General features: G+C 54.5%; 1 protein-coding gene across 4 annotated transcripts in view; it reads right to left on the bottom strand.

Annotated features, from left to right (window-relative positions):
• Positions 1-20,098, bottom strand: part of CRTAC1 (cartilage acidic protein 1) — a 145,078-nt gene that overhangs the window by 30,660 nt on the left and 94,320 nt on the right. For 3 of the 4 annotated variants that reach the window (XM_028098825.2, XM_028098830.2, XM_028098823.2), the window contains exons 5-8: positions 16,856-17,012; positions 8,048-8,182; positions 4,605-4,750; positions 1,682-1,818 (exon numbers count right to left, since the gene is read on the bottom strand). In XM_028098825.2, the coding sequence (XP_027954626.1) occupies positions 1,682-1,818; positions 4,605-4,750; positions 8,048-8,182; positions 16,856-17,012 (575 nt within the window). The remainder of the gene's footprint in view (positions 1-1,681; positions 1,819-4,604; positions 4,751-8,047; positions 8,183-16,855; positions 17,013-20,098) is intronic. The other variant, XM_028098826.2, reaches the window with a different exon arrangement.

The following is a 20,098-nucleotide window of genomic DNA, read 5'->3' as shown; positions in this document are numbered from 1 at the left end:
CTAAGCATCTGGTTTGGGGATGAATGCCCTGGTTACCCTACCCTTCACTGAGAGATCGCAGGCTCAAGCACACGGAGGCTCTGAGTCCGCAGTTCCTCCGACAAGGAGCCTGCCAAGTTCCATTCAGCAACAGAGACAGGCTGGGGCCAACCATGCAGAGTGGCCAGTGAGGCAGTAGCCCCCGCGGTAGCCCCTCACAGTTGGGGCCATGTGCTCGGGACCCAGCCATCTGCCACTGGGACTTGGCTCGCACCGCTGCTGCGTGGAGGCAAAGACACCAACCCGTGGGGCCACTATGGGGTGACCCTGTCCTCGTCCACGGCAGCCCCGGACCAGCCCGCCCTTGGGGTGGCCAGAGGGAGGCTGGGTGGCGTGACAGAGCCAGGTGGGCAGGCAGACGGGGGAGGTGCCTGGGTTCTCGGGCCACAGCGACCAGAGCACTAGACTCCCTCGTGCTCAGGGGCCCTGGCGAGTGACACTTTATTAGCCAGAGAAGGAAAGTAGTGTCTCTGTTAACGAGCAATTGATCTTCCGCAATTAATCTGGAAGTTGTGAATAAGCTTTTTGCAAGGCACCTAATTAGTAAAGCTAGTGCCTTCGGGGGGTGATTATATCCAGTCAGGATTGATGCTTTGTTAATAATTATATTTTAAAACATGCTTAGTCACAGCTCTTGCCTTTTATTAATAGTTGGGCTCCCCCCCCCCCGGGGTAAGGGATGGGGGCCCCGTGGAGCCGAGCAGGTGATCGGGCCCATTTCCTGAATCCAAGGCCCCCTGCTCTACCTGCCTCCTCTCCCCACTGACTCCTGAGGCCCAGGAGCATGTTTTAGGCCAGGAAAAGGGTTGTCTCAGGCCACATGGGTCCTGAGGTTCCCCAACAGCAGTTCTCAAACTTTAGTGTGATAAGAAGCACCTGATGTCCAGTGCACTTGTTAAAAACAGAGATTCCTGGGCCTCACCCCTGTAGATTCTGATTCAGGAGATCTGGGTGGGCCCTGGGATTCTGTACTTTAAATAAGCACTTCAGGTGATTCTGATGCCAGTGGTCCCCGGACCCCTCTTAGAGAAGTATTGCCCCTGAACATCCAACCTTTCCTCCCCAGATGCAGATGCTTGCATATTCCTTCCATTCTGCCACTCCCTTTTCCTTGTCTGACATTAATTGTCTCATCCAGCATTTCCCAAGGGATGTTTTGCAGAGCACCAGTCCCAAGGGGAAAATCTTTGAAAGAGGTGTCCTGTGGCCAAATCTATTTGGAATACTCCATCTACCTTTCAGAAAGTAAAAACACTCATGGTCATGTTAAAGGCCCTGAGAAGTCCTGCAGCCAGTAAACCTGCCTGTCTGCGTACCCTAGGCGCACCTAAACAAATTTGACTCTTTAACTCCTTTTTGTGGTAGTGTGGATTTCTCTCCTGCAGAGCTTGGCTTCTGGGCACACTTTGGGCCATGTCCCTCTGCCCATTCCCCCCACAACAGCAGGAGGCTGGCTTCCTGCCCAGGATCTGCCCTCCTCTCCACAGCCTCTTGCTCAATCCCTCCTTCCCTCCTCTCTGTTCCTTCATCAGGGGACCTTCCTGCACCTCAGCCCTGGGAACACCCCTCTGAGTCCTACACCTCCCTCCCCGACTGCCAGCCTGCAACAGCGAGAGGCCCCTGGCCAGGCTGAAGCGCCTACCGGAAGAGGCGGTTGGCTGAGGAGCTGCGGTGGGCAAAGTTGTTGAAGAAGATCTCCAGCTCCTGGTCATTGTCAAAGTCGGCGGCGATGACGGTGCGGACCGGGGACGGCATGGAGAACTTGGGTGAGGCGATGTCCTGGCAGGGGAGACGGTGCAGGTCAGCAGACAGAGGTGTGTGGGGGGGTGCAATCCAAGAGAAGAGACAGCCGACCTAACACCTCCCCTCTCACCTCCCCTGGAAGGGACCTGTGGTGGCTGCACCAGGACCACACAGACCTCAGGATGCTTGGAGGAGGACAAGGAGGTGAGAGGGACAGTCCCAGTTCACACCAGCGGAGCACCTGGCTGCTCCCTGGTCAGGGTCACACACAGCTCTCCCACCAGGCACTTGAGGCAGGGCAGACTTTAGCATTCCCATTCTGCAGGTGAGGTGATCGCGTCCTGGGGGAGGGAGGGGAATCCCGCATGCTCATAGCTAATGATGGGCTGGTAGCCGGGGCTTTTGACTCAAGATGCTATGTCCTTCCTCCTCTGCAGGAGAGGCAGAAGTGGGGGACACTGGAAAGTGCTGTGCATTTGAATCCAGGCTTCTCTGCTGACTAGCTGTGTGATCTCGGGCAAGTTATTAACCTCTCAGGTCTCACTCTCTCCATCAGTAACACGGGGCTAGGAATAGTGGCTCAGGCTGTGGGCACTGCATGTAAAATGCTTGGCAAGCACTGAGCATGAACTAGACCCCTGGCATCTGTCCTGGCCTTGCTCATGCTGTCACTCCCGTCGAAGGCAGCAGAGGGGGCTTCTAGCTGTGTTTTTGCTGTTACCTTTTGTTTTTTTCCTTGGGAGTTTTTTGATTTTTTGGAGACACTTGCTTTGGGGGTTTGCAGTACCAGATGTACCTGTCCAGGGTTCACGGGGAGTCCCTAGGCCCAGGAGAGCCCAGCTTGGACCTCAAAGCGCTGACACGGCCCTGGTGGACCCGGCAAAGGGTCCCAGGTGTGGGACTTCCTTTGAAATAGAAGAAGAGGTGTGGAAAGCAATCTTTTGATTATAATCACAGATGGTTTTGTCCCTTAAAGATGCTAGCAGCCTAACTCTCAGGGCCCCCTTGGAAAGGGTTGGGAAGGGACAGTTAGTATTTCTGGGAGCGCCCCTCTTCCCCCTGGCCTGCTCCTTGGCCCCTCACGGCAGGACCCCCTCCATCAGCTGCAGGAATGAGCCAACTGGGAGAGCTGATGAGCTGCCTGTTCCGGGGAGGCCAGGAGGGAGGTTGTCCCCATCAGTGCAGTAATGAGGCTGATTAAGAGCCTGGCCAGTTGGCCAGGGTGGGCTGAGCAGGACCTTAAGAGCTGGAGGAAAAGAGACCTCAGGATCTCTAACTCATTATTATTCTATTGATCCTATAAAAATGGAAAACTACATAGCTCCCTTGGGTTGCCTCACTGGATGCCTGGGCTTCTGAGATAGGGTATGTAAAGCGCTTAGCACAGTTCCTGGCACATGGAAGGCACGCGATAAATGGGGCATCTATTATCATTATCATTGCTCCTCTGAGCTCTGGTGAGGGGCCACCAGAAGGCTTGGCCGTGCTCCTCAAGCACAGCACACTGATGTTTGGGGCTGGATCATTCTTTGCTGGAGGGGCCGTGTGTGCTTTATAGGACATTTAGCAGCATCCCTGGCCTCTACCCACTAGATGCCAGTCGTACCCCTCTCCCATTTGTGACAACCAAGAATGTCCCCAGACATTGTCAAATGTCCTGGGGAGAAAATGTCCAGGTTCTCACCCCTGGTTGAGAACCTGAGTTAGGACAAAAAGCTGGGGGCGGCTGGGTGGCTCAGTTGGTTGAGTGTCTGACTCTTGGTTTTGGCTCATGTCGTGATCTCACAGGTCATAGGATTGAGCCCCACGTTGAGCTCTGCGTCCGGCTCCACGCTCAGTAGGGAGTCTGCTTGAGGATTCTGTCCCCCTGCTGCTCCCCCAACTCGTGTGTGTGCGTGCGCGCGCAAAATATACAAATAACAAAAAACTGAATAAGGATGAAAATCATCCAGAATCCCAGGATCAACTGCCTGAGTTCAGGGCATGCCTCCTTCTCACCCAGAGAGCCCGGATCTCAAGGGAGGGAGCAGCTGGGCCTGAGCCTCCTCAGGTGGCTGCCTACAACGGAGGAAGCTTGTGGTGGTGACCCAGACAGAAGGTTCCCGGAGACTCCCCTGGGATCATCAAGCATCAGGCAAATTCTCACTCCTGCAGGGGATTTTGGCGAAACCTAGGTACCTCCAGAACCATCTGGACTCGCTGAGATCAGTTTCAACCATCCTATGAGAGCTGCCTGAGAAAGCCCCAAACTCCAGCTCATCAGGGGGGTGGCACCTCTATTCCTGTCACCCAACAGCCCCTTTGAAGAATTCTTGGCACTGCAGTCTACTGACAGCTCAGGGAGGGGCACAGAGAGGGGCTGCAGGTCATCTCGTCCACCACCTGCCATTTTTCCTTGGGGGCAGCTGTTGGGAGCTCTGTAGCCTCACCTTCCCCCGTCCCTCTCTTCCTCACTGCACCCTTAGCCAGAACTTAAACTTGAAAAGATCAGGTTTTCCAGGAGCCACCTGGAAAAACACTGCCAATCCAGGAATGAAGCCCAGAGCCTTCACTGCCCTGCTCTTGCCCACCATGGGAAGCTGCTGCCCCCCATCTGCCAGTGGCTCTCTCTGCCTTGGGCACTAGAGACAGGACAGAAGCCCAGGCTGGAGTCCATCATCTTCCCCCAGATGTTACCTTCCCTGCGGCTGTCCTGCCTCCAGGCCCTGCGGAGCCACAAGCCCCTTTTCAGCCTGGTGGAAGGCGCAGGTGAGGCTGCATCCCTGGGACATGCCAGGGCCACTCGCAGTGCTGGGGGGCAGGGGGAAGAGGTCCCTTCTTACCCGAAAGCGGACCTTCCCATGGGCGCTCATCTGCAGGTAGAGCCGGTGGGGGCCGTTCCAGTTGCCATAGACGATATCCACTTTGCCGTCGCGGTTGAAGTCGGCCAGGGCAACACCTCGTCCGTGCTGGTGGGGGTCGTCCACTCCTGGGGAGGAAAGACAGGGACCCTCAGGCCAGCGCTCCCTGCAGGCTCTACGAATGCTCACCTTGCTGGAGCTCCTTGGAGAGCGGCAGGGAGGGTGACCCTTGTGCCGACCCTGCCCTCCCCGGGAGCAGACGGGGAGCTGGTGAGCTGCTGCTGCTGGGTCACAATTTCTCCATGGGGGCAGGAGGTGGTTGCAAAGGGAACCAGACTTGCCTTCAGCTGCATCTGCCCAGCAAGCACACGATTTTCACTCAGTTTTGGGGTAGCAGGGGTAGGGGACGGAGACATGGAAATTCTGGAGGACCAAAGGCCTCTCCAGCCACCCCAACACTGCCACTGGGGTATAGTAAGTTGGTCATCTCTCTTATGCTTAAATCTCTCGGTGGCTCCCCAGTACTGCTGGGTCAAGTTCAAATTCCTGCCTGGGGAGCACAAGGCCCCTGCCTATCTTATCTGGTACCCCTCGCCCTCCCCGCTTACTCATAAGCTCTGGCTACCTGTGTTCCTGTCATTCCTCAAAGGAGCCCTGCTCTTTCTGGCATCTGGGCCTTTGCTCAAGCTTGTTGCTGTTCCTGGAATGCTCTTCCCTGTGCTCTTGGTTACCTGGCTCCTTGGTTTTCTTCTGCTCTTAGCTACTATGTCACCTCCTCAGGGAAGCCTTCCCTGACCACTCCCATGAAAACAGTTCCTCCCAGCTATTTGTTATTTGTCCTGACAGCCTCTCATTCTTTCCCTCCACTGTGCTGATCACAGGGGCCATTATGTTCCTTTGCGGTTTACTTGCTTAGCGTCCGGTTTCCCCACTAGACCTTACACTCCGTGAGGTCAGGGGCCATCTTCTTGTTCACCTGTGTTCACGCAGCATCTGACCTGGTAGTTTTCAGTAAATACTTGCTGAATGAATGAAGAGACATAAATAATTTGACAGAAGGCACCCGGGGATGTTGGTGACAGCAGCGGAAATGTCACATCATAACACAGAAACCCATAGTGTGCCTTGGGAGCTCAGGGAAGAGAAGCTTCTGTGTCCAGTGTCGGCTGCTTCTGCTGTCCCTGCATCTGCCAGTGCCCACTGAGCCAATCCTGGGGGAGGACAGGGGCTGGCTTTGCCCAGAGGGATGGCCTGACCTCCTGGCGGCCCAAGGCAGATATGTTCCATCAGGCCAAGCGTGGAGTTGAGAGGTGGTGGATGCTGGTTCTCAACACCCATGGTGACTCTTTCGGAGGACAAACTGCCGTTGGTCATCGGGCCCTCAGAGATGGTGGGCGATAGGACAATATAATGGAGGCGGGATCACAGAGTCCAGGGCCCAGGGAGCTCTTGCCAGCTGCAACCACAGAGCTCCTGGGGGCGGGAGCCAGGGGAAGGTGGGGGTGGGGCCCCCTGAGAACCTTGGAGGCTGAGTACCCTCTTGGGGGAGCGAAAGATCTGCACGATGGGCGCGAGGTGCAGGGAGAAGAGACAGTGAGCCCTAGGCTTGAGGAAGAGGCTCTGCCAAGGAGCGGGGGAAACCTCTAACCTCTAGGATGAATACCCCATTAATTCTCTACAAAACTCCCCAGCCCTAATGTCGGTGGTCTTCCATGCTGGCCCATCTGTCTGCTATCTACGAGGCACCTTGACAAGGAGCTGGTTCCCTTTCACGGGAATAACTGGTGCCAGGCTGCATTTCACAGCAGCATCTGTTTGGGTGATGAATGCCCTCTTGACATGTCTTGTTAAACCCCTGCAATCATTCTGACTTGCAATTACGGGCCTAGCGCCTTTCCTCTCTCCTCCCACCAGATACCTTCTCCCACTCCAACTTGTTCGCTCACCTCCGCTCCCATCGCTTTAACACCTTATCAAATCCTCTAAGTTTTCTCCACCACCACCTCCCCTTCATTTTGTGGTTTTTCAGCAATGAGAAAATTTGCTGCCAGAGGATATAGCAGTGTGTGTGTGTGTGTGTGCACGCGCGCGCGCGCTAGGTGGGAGGACAGGCCAGGGGGGAGGCCTCCAGCTCTAGCTTTGCCCAGGAAGGAGAAGAGGGCAAGGCACGAGGGGGAGTTGACTCGCTACGAGTGGAGGGGTGGTGCTCACAGTGGGCACTCCTTAGCGGAGAGCAGGGGATTAGGTACTTCTAAGTCACAGACGATGGATTGGCAGACGCTCAGGGATTTGAGGCTAGCTGTCAGCACTAGCTGGAGCTTGTAGGACCTTTGATTTCTGTGTCTAATCCCCGCTCACCTCTTCTTCTGGAGGCTAGAACTCATCCCTATGCTGTCCAGAAAGGGGCAAAATCAATCCTTTCATTGGCAAGGTTGGGGAGGAAGTGGGTGGGGAGAAGTGGTTGAAGGGCAGACTGATTACATCCACAAAGTTTCATTAGGTGTCCTTTCTGCCATTCAGCAAAATTTACTGGGTGACCACTGTGTGCCAAGTGTTGTGTCAAGAATGAACAGTACAGCGCCCAGTCCTTGTAGACATAGGTTATTTTAGCGACGTAGAAGCCTGATTGAGAAGTACATGCAAGGGCAGGGTGAATGAAGAGGAGAGAGTGTGGATCTCTGCTAGGTAGCACAGAGGGAGGCAAGAAAGACTTCATAGAGCTGAGTGCTGAAGGACAAATAGAATTTCTGCAGATAGAGAAAAGGGAGAAGGCACTTTCAGGCAGAGAGAATGGCAGGTGCAAGGGTCCTGAGGCAGATGAGGGATGAGCACAAAGGGAGGAAGGGGAGCAGAACTGGGGGGCCTGAAGTACTATTTTGTGTGAATTTTAGTCTCTTTCCTACTTAGCTATTTGTCTATTCATCTGTTTTCCACTCTAGAATGTCCATGCCTGTGTGTGTATGTGTGTCAGATAGGGTAGGGTGGTATAACCTTATTAGGGTCAGCGTCCCCAGCTCTTAGCACCACCTGGCACTTAGCAGGGGCTCAAGAAATGGTTACTGGATTGAATTCAATGATTAAGGTGAATGTGGGGAGGGGAACTGGAAAGGGGCAGCTTGGAGGGGAAATTAATGCTGAGGACTCAAGCAGGACTCAGAGGAACGTGGGCCAAATCTAGTTGCTGGACAATGTATAATGGTCAGGAGTTCCAGGCTCCCCCTTTCCCCAGCAGCACACCCACCCTGGGGCCTGAGCCTTGGGGGTTGTGGAATTGAAGGTGACAAGCCATGTCTCCCTGCATGGTGTGCATGATTACTGGTCCCAGTCTCCCTGAGGCCCATGGCACCGTGCTGGAGGGGGCGGGGCGCCCAGAGGCCCATGAGGGTCTGGGGCACTGAGGGACATGGGGCAGTGGCCGCACTCACCGGCGCTGGCAGCAGCATCCACGAAGGTGCCATCACCCTGGTTGTGGAAGAGGAAGTTGGGCCCATTCTCGTTGTCACAGAAGATGTCTGAGGCACTGCTGCTGAGGATGGGGCCCACGCTGACACCCCGGCCCCCTAGAACAGGACAGTGGCCCACAGTGAGTGGCAGAAGCAAAGCCTCAGGCCCGCGAGGAGGGCAGGGGTACCTCGGAGGCCTTTGAGGACCGCTATGGTGATGCCTCAGAAGAGCTTTGGGGACAACAATCTGGATGCTTCTCTGAGCTCAGATCTGGGCTCACAGTCCTGTAAACTTGTGTGGAGGAAGACCACACCGATGATGAGGCAAGGGAGGGGCGAGACAGAGTACTTTGTGCCCAAGCCATGCTCCCATGACCTACAGAACACAGAGGCCACCCTACAGAGCCGTTCCTTCCCTTCGGAGGCTGACTCACAACGATCCCCCCAGCCCAGATCTACCCACGTGATCAAGTCACAGATTTTCCTGACAACCCCCACGCCCACCGGGAGTCAAGACACTGGGTGTGCTCCTGTCCTAAGAACATAGAGGACTGGGTTCCGGCTAAGGCTACAGGCTGCTTTCTTGGCTTTGCTTGATATAGTAAAGCAACTGGGAACAGCCCATAAGTCCATCAACAACGACTGGTTGAATGGACTGTGCTGCATCCATGGGACGGACCATTCTGTAGCTGCTGAAAAGACTGTGTAGATCCGTATGTATTGACTTGCAGGGGTGCCCACGACATACTGTTAAATGAAAAAACAATTCACCAAGTAATGGTATTGTGTCATCTTAGTTTTATTTCAAAAAAAAAAAAGGGAAAATACATGATATTTCTGGATGTGTTTGTGCAAGCTTGTTGTTGAGTTTGGGGGAAAGCGGGGAAAGGCCACGCCCTGCATTGTTAACCCTGGCTACCAGATGCGGTGGGATTTGGGGAGGGAAGGAGACACGGGAGTTCGCCTTTTTTGGGAACGTCTTTGTGTTTTGGCTTGTTGCAACAGAATTGCTTCTGTAGTTGGAAAGGAAAAAATCCAGTAACTGCATACTTTTTAAAAAAGAAAGAAATCAAGCCAGCTCGACATTAGGGTTTGATGTCTCCAAGATCAAATTTGAGCTACCCGTGTCAACAAGTCCAATATGAAGACATCTTGAACAAACAGCCCCAACCACTGGGTTTCAAATCAAGCCTGGAAGCCCCAGTCACTGGGAATACTGGGCAGAAGCCAGCCCGGCCAGGACCGGGAGGTGGATTCTAGTCCCAGTGCGGCTGTTTACAAGCTCTGTGACCTTGGGCAATTTATGGTACCCTTTGAGCCTCAGCATCCTCATCTGTAAAATGAGGGTAGCATGACCTGCCTTTTCTATTTTAGGATTTTTACGAGGATCGCATGAAGCGAGACACGTGAAAGGGCTTTGTGAATCCTACCACCTTGTTACTCAAAGTCAGGTCCGTGGGCCCGCCGCAAAGGCGCCGCCTTGTCAGAAAGGCAGAATCTCAGCCCCCCACCCCCACCCCACAACCAGTCAGGACCTGCATTCTAGCAGGACCCCTGGGTGGCTATGTACACAGTCAAGTTTGAAAGCTGGGGCTCTAACGGGCTATTCAGTACAATAAGAATAGTCATTAGAGAACTCAGAACAAGTTAGTGTTGTTATTTGTTAAAAAAACGAGAGCTCAGGCAGACCCGAGAGATGTTGCCCGCCCCCCCCCCCCCACCTGCCTGCCTGCCTCCCTGGCTCTGGATGGGGAAGAGGTTTCCATAAACTGTGCTGATGTGGGATGGAGGTTCTCTTGGTCACCGGGCCCCTCCTGCCCTCTGAGAGAGGTCCCTGGAGGAAATCATGGTGACTTCTCACCTGTGCAAAGCAGCCTGCCCAACAGGTCGGGTGTTGGGGGCCAGGAGGAGGGGATGGGTCCAACGGCATTGCCACTCTCCTCGCTCTCATGGTTGAGCTCCAAATGAACACACTCTGGGCCCTGTGCCTCCCATATTCCTCCCAGGTAATCTAATTAGCTCTCCAGGAGAGCCCAAGCCTCTTGAAAATGGAGTCACCAAATCCACAGGGCTCCTGGGGAGCATCACCTGAGATGTAGCGTGCGTTTTTCATTAGGAGAGCCAGAGCATGGGGCGGGGAGGCTATCGGAGGCCAGCGGGGAGGGCTGCTGGGCTGTAACCTGGGCACCACGTCTGCACATTCAGAGAGGAGCCCCAGAGCGGGCAGCTGGCCCTGCCCCCGTCCTGCCAGATTCCAGCCCAGGGCCAGGCTTCAGTGAGAAACCCCGGGCCTTGCCCAGGCCCCCCGAAATGCCAGGTGGGGCTCTGGGACTTACCACCATGCAACCCCGTCCGTCCTCCCCACTCTAGTGTCCTCCAATTTCCTCTCTGCTTCTGGCTCTCAAGCTGTGACACATTCTCTTCATTTTCTACAAAGCAGGTTATTTCCCTCTTGGACAAATTTCTAAATCTTTCTAATTAACTAATTGGGTTGGGTTGAAGCCTTGTACCATTTGTAACCTGTAATTATTAGAAAATTGCCATGGTAACCACACTACTAATTAGTGACAATTTATTGCCATGGCAACCGGACCATAACAGAGATGTTACCCACAACTCCTTCTTGGCAAGTTCGCCGCACAGTTGGGGAGCAGGTGAGTCGACAGGGAGCCAGCCTCTTGGGCACTGGCCCCAGCAGCCTCAGGATGGAGAGCTGAACTCGGGTCTGAGGCAGGGGCGGCCGGGTGTCTGCATCCCTTGCTGAGCTGCGGAGGAAACTCTACTCCCAGGTGGATCATGTAAATCTTTTCCAAACCAATAAAATCCATCCATCCTGTGTGGTCCACGACAGAGGTTCCTGATTCAGTATCTTCTACCTGGACATTCTCCCCTCCCCCAACTCTTCTCCCTCCTGAGGTTTAGCGCACACCTTCTGGGGCCACCCAAGGGGCCGTTAGGAACAACTTTATTTCTGCCTTGGAGGATGATGTCCCAATAGCGAGTTAAATTCTACTTTACATCAATTACTTCTCTATGTGAGGTGGGCACATCCTCTTGGGGACAAGCAGCTCCCCAGCTGGGGCTGGAGACGCAACCCTGGAAGACAGGCATCAGAAAGTGTGCGTGTGACCTTGGGCACATCACCGAACCCTTCTGGGTATCTGTTTTCTCACCGCTGACGTGAGGCTGATAGTAACAATAGCTTCTTCTCAGGCTGTCATAAATATTAAGTGAGCTGGTTTTCGGAAGGTACTTTGGAAAATGTCAGGTGCCACATCATCATTAGCTGGGACGATTTCCCACCTGCTAGGTGAATAAAATCCCCTTATTTCCCCAGCACTTTCAGGCTTCTAAGGCCTCCTTGTTCTGCTGTTGGGTGCAAAGGCCGTGCCCTGCCCAACCCCTCCTGAAGGCTTCTCACTCTGCCCAGTGAAGCTGGGTGGGAGAGCTGGAGTTGCAGGGGAAAATGCCTCCCCAATGCCCTTCGTCCCCTCACCACATTCCGGCGCCCCCTCTGATTATCTGCCCAGTGGCCCTGAGCCCTGCGGGGTAGCCTCATTTACCCTCAAGCACTGTACCCCTAAACCTCTGAACCCCTGCATTCTGGCGATGCAGACTCAAGTGAAGTTTGGGTACAGGCAATCCATTTCTCAGATTGCATGTAGGCAGTTTTGGGGTGGTCTGCCGACAGGCCAGGTTGTATCTAGGAGCTGAAAGTGGTCGGGTGATGATGGGAAAGCGAGGCTGCGTGGAATAAGGGGGGGCTTGCTGTTGTGGGCCGGATCCGGGCCCGAGGGGGCAGGGGTATTTGCCATGCTCAGGAAAGTCCTCTAGGTCCTTGCTTGGCTTCTGCACCTGCTCCTGTTCCAGGAACTTGAACTGTGTGCTCTCCAGGCCCTGGTCGCCCTCCCCATAAACTGGGGAGGGGAATGAGATCTCCAAGGCTCCTTCCCACTCTTCTAGTGCATCCTCCAGGCTGAAACTTGGGATAAGTGTGGCTGGGAGTAGACTCCCGGGTCCACCTGGAGGCCACACCAGTAGAGGCTTTGCAAGGCCCTTTGGCCCAAGATTCAGGACCCGTGGGATTAAACTACTGAGACCTCAATAGAATACAATTGTTGTGGATGCCAAGGCCCACAGGCTGCCAAGAGCATCCAAGAAATTGTAGAAGGATAGCAAAGATGCTGGAAAACATAGGGGTGGAGGAATGGGCAGTGTGTGTGTGTGTGCGCGTGTGTGCGCGTGTGCGTGCGTGTGTGCGCGTGTGTGTGCGTGTGTGCGTGAGAGAACAGGGAGTGAGGGTCAGGACAGGATGGTAACAGGGTCTTTCATCCTAAGTTTCCCGAACATTCAAACATAGAATAATACTGTCTTGGTGCTGGTGCTGCTACCCACGAGACCTCTGTGAGCTGTCCAGGTACCCAGTAGGGTTCTGAGCGCACAGGGTGGAGGGTATTAGACACGGACATTCCACTCCTCCCTCAATGCTTGCAGCCCCCTCCCTGTAGGACGCTGAGGGGCGATGGGTGGGAGAACAGGCAGGGGTCTGAAGAAGCTCTTTGAGGAGAGAGGGCAGGGAAAGGGGTAGCAGGATAGGCTCCTCGGGCCACCTGTTTTCCAGTCCCCCGTCCTAGGTGTCATCCTCATCTCATCCCACTGCACCGGTTTCCAGGTGAGGAAATCGAGGCTCAAGGAGGTACGACTGCAGCCAGCAGGCTGCGGATCGCGGTTCAAACCCACATCTGAGTGACCCCAGTGCCTGTGCTAGCCCCCCAGCGTGCTCTCAGCACGAGAGGGAGCTGGACTCCTGGTAAGGCCCGGAGTGGCCAGCCACAGGCTTGATCTTTCTTTTAAATCTCTTATTTTAGCAGAAGAAACTGCACCAACATCACATTTCTATTATTCGAGTATTTGTGTCTGTTTTGAAAGAAAAAGAAATTGTCTTTTCTTGTCGATCACCCAGTGCGTTGACACCGCACACGTCCTGGGGCATTGGGGACCCTGGCAGGCCTGTGGCTGCACTCCCTGAGGGTCCCGGGCCCTGGTGGAGAGCCTGTTACTCTAGCTCTGCTTGTCACATTGACTGTGCTCCGGCTGCAAGGCAGTGGCCACCTGCCAGCCTGGGGGGCTCCGTGGCCCCCACTCTGCTGCCCACAGTCACCTCTCTGGAGTGGGCTGATGGGGAGCCGCCAGAAGGCCTCAGCTGGGCTTTAGGCTTCTCCTTCTCCTCCGATAATGACTTCCTATAAATCAGATCTGCCCTCCGCTTTGTTCTACACTGCTCCCAGCCACCAGCAAAAATCCCCACCCTGTATCATAAATCCACCTTCATTTTCTTTCCAAATTTCTTGTAAGGATTCTTTAATCACCACCCTGCAACCCAGACAGATGCTCCCTCAAAAGGTGAGGCTTTCTGAAATGCAGAGCTCCTGGGGAGGGGGTAGAGGCTGGCGGGGGTGGGGAGGCAGGGTGAAGAGGGAAGACCAACGGATTCCAGTGGAGAGGGGCGTGAAGACGCCCGTGACTATACCCAGGGCTGGAGGGTGGGCAGCGAGACCCACGGAGATCGCCTCCAGGGCAGGGCTGGCCGGGCCTGCTCTGTGCCTCTCCTGTGCCCAGCACCCGGGAAATGCCCAGCCGACGGCCCTGGCATCCCCCTGGGCACCTCAGATGAGGAGGGTGTCTCTGTCTACTGTACTCCGAGGGTCCTGTCCCTGAGCCGGGCCTGTGCCAGGCATGTCCTACGCCTCCTGTCACTCTCATGCTCCTACTGCAGGCGAGAAAACTGAGGCCCATGAGGTTAATAAATTGCTAATTGCTGCCTGGACAGGACAGGTGGCTGAGGCAGGATCTGTACCAGCACCGTGGCACCAGATCCTGTCCTCTCAGCAGCTCTGCAAGACCGTAGTTCAGACCACGAGTTCAAGGTGCTCAGAGAGGCTGGAGGAGGTGCCCAAGGTCACCCAGGGCTGCAGAGGCCAGTGTAGATCTCTGGGTCCTTATCTTCCCTCTCCTTGGGTTCCATGCCAGGCCCTCGGACACATGGACAACTAATTCTCGGGATTCCTTGCACCGTCCAGGCTCTGAAGGGCTGCAGGCAGCTGGGAAAGTCAGGGCTTGGGATTCTCCTTGAACCAGGAACCATGGGGGACTGGGCTTGCCTCCCTCAACTCAGCACCAGCCCCTCTGTCAGCCCGCAGCCCTCCGGTCCCCCGAGAGTGGGCACGCTGGCCGCTAGATGGCACTGTGACCTAGCGGAGCGGCGGCCGCCGGGGGACCCCCTCAAGTCCGGAGAGAAGGCCTCCCCTCCCCCGCGGGAGAGCGGGCAGCACCGCTGGCATCTCTTGCCAACCGCTTGCTGGGGCCTCCCCCTGCTGACCGGCACAGCCTAGGCCAAGCAGGCCTCGAGCCACGAAAACTGGGGCTCAAAATCAAGGCCCTGAGTGCCAATCCCTGGGGCTGTGTCCCGGTGGGTGCAGGGCCTTCCTCCTTCACCAGCCCCTCCTGTTTTGCAGGCTGAAGCTGGGATGCTCAAACTGGAGGTCATCAGAAAGGTCAGCGGGCTGTGGCTGGTTAAGCTTCCGGGGTTGGGGCTCTGGGTGCTAGTTTCCCGACAAACCTTCTGTGTGACCTTGGGCAAGCCCCTTCTCTCTGGACCTCGGTTTGTTCTTTTGGAAAACAAGAGGTTCTCCAAGGTCTGTCCAGCAGCTGGGTGTTGTGTGGCTGGGCTCTGGGGACCTGCGGCTCCCTGACTGCACATTTGGCCATGGCTGGCCCCCCCACCCCGGCCCCCGGGCCTGCTCAGGCCCCGGCTCATCACTGCCTGCTTCCCTCCCTTCTCCAGGCCCCTCAGCAATCAGGCTGGGCTCCAGTGGTGGCCCTTCCATTTGGGGTCCGTCCCTGGGGCATAGGGGGGTGCTTTGGGCTAGTTTTCCAGCCAGATGTCCGTGTGTCATTAACGAAGTGATAACGGGGGCCGCGGGGTAGAGTTGAGGGGCTTGGCGGGCAAGGAAAGGGTGGGCTGGGGAAGGCGGGCAGACACAATAGTAACTTGGTGGGCCAAATAGGTTCTTGTCAGCCAAATGGCTTTTGGAAGTCTGCAGAGCTGCTCTAACCTGTCCTCTGGGCACACCAGCTGCCCCAGCCTGCCTGCATGCTCCACAGAAACTGCTGGCCCTTCCTTGAGCCTCCTGGTCCTTCCAGCACAGCCTGGCACAGTTGGCTACTATTCCCATCCCCATCCGTTCTCCTCAGCTGTCTCCTCTTGGCCCCCCCCTGGTTTCCTGCTAGCCCAAGCACCAGCCCAGCCAGCGTGAACAATGTCCCCTTCATGCTCGGACCTAGCCGCAATCTCCTGAATTCTTTTATTCTGTGTAGAAGCCTCTCTCCCAGACCTCGCCTCCCTCCAGCTCATCATTTTCAAGTGCTTCATCTCCCCAGCCCACTCTCCTCCTGCAGATCAAGGCACTTAATTGCCAAGCCAGCCCAATGCACAGAACTGGGAACTATTCAGAAAAATTGACTGTACAAATCTAGGCTGAAGCTCCTGCATGTTTATTCCTTTTCCCAGGAAAGCATGGTTTATTACTGACACTCAGCCAGAAAGGCTGCACATTCACGTGCGGAGCTCTTGAGCACTTCGACGGGGCTGGAACTGTGCAAACTGTTTTACTGTCTAGCCGTTTGTTCCCACAAACTTTGTCAGACAGGTCAACATCCATCTCCCTGTTTCACCGAGGTGGAAAGTTGGCTAGAGAAAGGCATCATAAACTCAGGAGAGGCTGCGACAACCCTTTCTAGGTAGGGCTTTGAGAGTGTGCTACCCCCCAGGTGTATGGAGGCAGGGGGATGGCCCAAATGACCCCCACCAAGCATCCTTCGGAGCCCCAGGAATTGGATTTGGGTGGGCTGCCCTTTTGGAAGTCTATAGTGCAAGTTGGGATGGACATATTGGGAGGGTCAACTGGCAAGAGGATCTCTATGTCCAAATGAGAGGATCAGGGTGAGGGAGGCTGAAGTTCACGTGAGACGTTGTTGTGCACAGCTCCGGCTTCCTGATTTTTGGCACCCCAAACAGGAACTGGACTGCTCTGCCATCAGCAGTCTATTGGCAGATTATCAGAGTTTAGTCAGCAGCCGTGCTAGAATTAGAAAAACAGCCTTCCCTAGAAAGATCTCCGTCAGAGACTCTGACAATAGGTCCCCCATCCAGAGAGGTGTGTGTGTGGGGGGGGAGCACGACTTCAAAAAAAGGGGCTGGAGAGGTTTTGGAGCAAGAACACAATTCTTTGAGCTCAGTTATCCGAGATGGGACCCAGCTGAAGCTTAGGGATTTAGCACTCAATTCCTGGCCGCTTATGTATAAGTAAATAATTTCAGCTGCTGTTTGGCAATAAAGAATGCTTTAAATCTCGGCCTTTGTGATTTGTCAGTTTTCTCCTACAGAACCTGTTCACCCATCATTTGGGTTACAGCAGGGAATGGGGCAAGAGGTTCCAGGGAGTGGGTGATGTTACAGTGTTCTCATCCTATGTCCCACATCCCCATGGGGTCCCCCAAAGCCCACGCCTGCCAGATAGCCCACCAACCCCTGGAGAGGCAGTGTTGGAGAAGCTGCCTCTGGGTGATGGGATGGAATAAAGCCTTCATCCTCCCTTCCCCAGGGACACAAGCCCACCCTCTCCTGTGGTCTCTGATGAATCAGATGCAGCCTTGCAGGGCCCAGCCCCAGGCCTCCCGCCCTTCCAACTCACAGCACCCCAGCCCGCCGCCGCGCGTCACTCTGCCTACCTGTGTATTTGCTGACCCCAGCCTCAGCAGCCACGTCTCTGAGAGCCAGAATGCCCTGGGAGAGGTCACTGGCCTCGGGGTCCATTTCAATGAGGGCATCAGGGCCCACGTTACCGTAGGCATAATTGGCGATATAGATTGAGTAGCGTCCAGAGCCCTGAGGAGGAAGGGAAGGAGGGTGGGTGAACAGGCCCATCTGCACTCGTCGTGGTCTCTTTCCCAGGAAGTGGCTCTCCCCCTCCTTGTGTAGGACCATAGGTCTTTTGTGGGTTAGGTTCCTCTCCCTGGGTCTGGTGTGCAGGGCCTTGCAACTCCAGAAGCGCTTTTCCTGAGGCTACAGACTATAAGCCCCCCCACCCCTGCCCCCCGCCCCCGCAGAGTCCTACAACAAAGCAGCCCTGCTTCTCCTTCTATCCTGTTCCAGAACACATCCCTCCCTCTCCCACACAACCACCTTTTTATAGACAATTTTCTAATGTGCCTCTCTCCAGCTGAGCTCTCTCCAGCTGCCAGCCAGGGTAGCTGCTCAATAAATATTTGCTGATTGATTGATCTACCAATTCCCATTATTCTCAGTCTCTCTCTCTCTCTCTCTCTCCTCTCTCCCATTCAAGCTCACTCCAGCCAAGATGACAAGCAAATTCCAGAGTCATCTCTCTCTCCCCACCTCCCACCCTGGATTCCTTCATTCCACTATTTTGGTGGCACAGGAAGCTCAGATATGCAGGGGTCCTCCTTCCATTCCCTCTGTTTTCCCACGTTACCAGAAAGAAATGGTATATTGCTTCTGCCTTTGTAACACTGTCTGAAATATTTTTTTTTTCTTTGCATCCAGGAGAAGCCCTGGGCACCAGCTCCTCGTCGTTGTCTGCTCTAGTCCGAAACCCCTGCTGACGAACGGTTCTTCTCTGCCTGTTATTAGAACCATGTCATTTCTTCAGTGGATACTTCCTTTCTCCCCAGAGAGCCACCTGTTTTCTACATTCGAACAGTTTTCCAGCTTTCCTCTCATCCTTTTGATTTCCCTCCAATTAATCAGATAGCAGATAGTTCTTGAGTTCCAACTACCTGCAACGTGCTCTGCTATAAATGTCCTTAAGACAAGGCCTTCGTTCTCCAGTTGCTTATAGTCTCGTTTAAAGGCAAGCTAGAAACGCAAAACAACCCGAGAGAAACAGCTGAGTTCCTGGCAACCCTCTCTTCTCAGCCCTCGGCCTGCTTGGCTGCCTTCTATTTCTTCCCCAACAGCTCCATAAGTGGAACCCCCATCCCACCTCATCAATCACTGGCTTTATCCCTTCCATGGGAACGTTTTCTTGGGGGGAGCTGACGAAGAGCTACTTGGGTCTGACTGGTGGGTGAGGCCAACGAAGGAGCTTACGGTCTCCGGAGGGGATGCAGACATGACAACAATAATACAATTATATATATGTGATTAAGAGAATATGTAAGTTAATGATCCTGGAAATAAAATAAAAAAAATGTGAACTCTACTAGAATGAACATTTTTTAAAAGAGAGAATATGTACAGCATTTCCTGTACAGAAGAGGGGCTCCCCGAGGAAGGAGCATTGAACCAGGGGGAGTTCAGAAAAGGTTTTCTAAGAAGAGTCTCAGCCAGGTGAAGTGTAGAGGAAAGAACCTTCCAGGCAGAGATGATACAGAGAATGATGTATGTAGGGAAACCACAGGCATTTCGTTCAGCGTTGCAGGAACAGAAAATGCAAGGCAGGGCGGGTCAGGGGCCAGAGCTGGAGAAGGAGGCAAAGATACTCCCTAAAGATGTCCCCGCCCCCTCTGTTTCGGTTATCTGAGGCTCCATCCTGCCACCTGGGAGACTATGCTTTCCGAATCTTTGTTACTCGGTCAGCAGCACTGGTATCATCTGGGAGCAGGTTAGAAATATAGACTCTCAGTGACACTGTCCCCTCCGCCAGACCTGCTGAATCAGACTCTGCATTTTCACAAGACCCCCACTTGGCCCCCACGCAAAACCGAAGTTCGAGATGCAGGGCTTTACAGCACGGCGTCGTGACTGGCGGAGAACTCTGAGAAATGCTTGCCCGTGGCAGGAGCTCGGCATATGTGTGTGGAATGATCAGATGAAGACTGAATGAATGGGGCCAAAGGGGAAAGTGCACCATCCCTGTGCCCACGCCTGACCCTACCAGCTGTTAGCAATCCCCACAACAAATGGGCAATTAAGCCCAAATGAACTGAAAGGCACTCTGCTGGAAATTAGGATGTTTATAAAATTCCATTATACCTAGTTCCTTTCTTCATTGTATGGGGATGATAAAAGTTGATAAGTAGAGATGTGTTTACGGTTGCAGAGGACCTCGGAAATTCGCCATGTGGCCTTGACTACAGTCACTATGGGATGGTGAGGTGGTTGTGGAGATGAGCCTGGGGAGAGGCTCCCCAGGGCAGTGGGCTCCCCCTTCAGCTTATATCAGAAACACCCAGAGCACTGTTCAACTGTAGATGCTGGGGCTCAACCCCGGAGTTTCTGATTTGGGAGCTCTGGAGTGAACAAGTTCCCAGGTGAAGCTGATGCTGTTAAGCCAGGAACCACACCTGGAGAGCCACTGGTCTAGGGATATTAGCCTGGGCCCAGGCCAGGTTCTGCCCCTACGTGGCTTTGTCCTTGGGCAGGTTCCTCACCCCCTTCAGCTGCATCTTCTCATGTGTTAAAGGAGAATCATATTCCCCCTGCTTCCTGGCAGTGTTGTTGAGAAGATGAAATGAGACAACACATGTGAAAGGTCTCCAAAAGATAAAAATGCTATATAAACAAGAGGCATAATCATTATCGATCAGGGAACGCTCCTTGTAAGAGATCGGCTTTAAGCTGGATCCAGAAAGGTGGGTGAGGGATGAGGCAGCTGCAGACAAAGGGCGGGCAAGTATGCCTGGCTTGGGGCCGAGACGGGGGGAGAGGACAGGGAGGGTAACGTGGGGTGGGGGGGGTGTGGTTTGAGACCTTTACCTGCGAGATGGCTCTCCAACTGCGGCCTGTGCCAGAGTCACCTGCAGGGCGAGCTCAAACCCAGACTTCTGCCCCCCTCCCCTGTCCCATGGGTTCAGACTCAGTGGGTCTGGAGGGTGGAGTGGGGGTCGGGCCTAAGAATCTGCATTTCCGACAATGCTGCTGGTCCGGAGACCACACTTTGGGAACAGGTCGACTAAAAGCCGCCAGGTGGGAGCGTGGGGCTGAGGAAGGAGTAGGGTGAACACTGTAAC

This window comes from Eumetopias jubatus, unplaced genomic scaffold (genome assembly GCF_037043125.1).
Source record: "Eumetopias jubatus isolate StellerSeaLion01/CBP00866 unplaced genomic scaffold, mEumJub1_p1.0 scaffold_17, whole genome shotgun sequence".
Lineage (NCBI taxonomy): Eukaryota > Metazoa > Chordata > Mammalia > Carnivora > Otariidae > Eumetopias > Eumetopias jubatus.
This window is presented reverse-complemented; position numbering and strand designations above follow the sequence as displayed.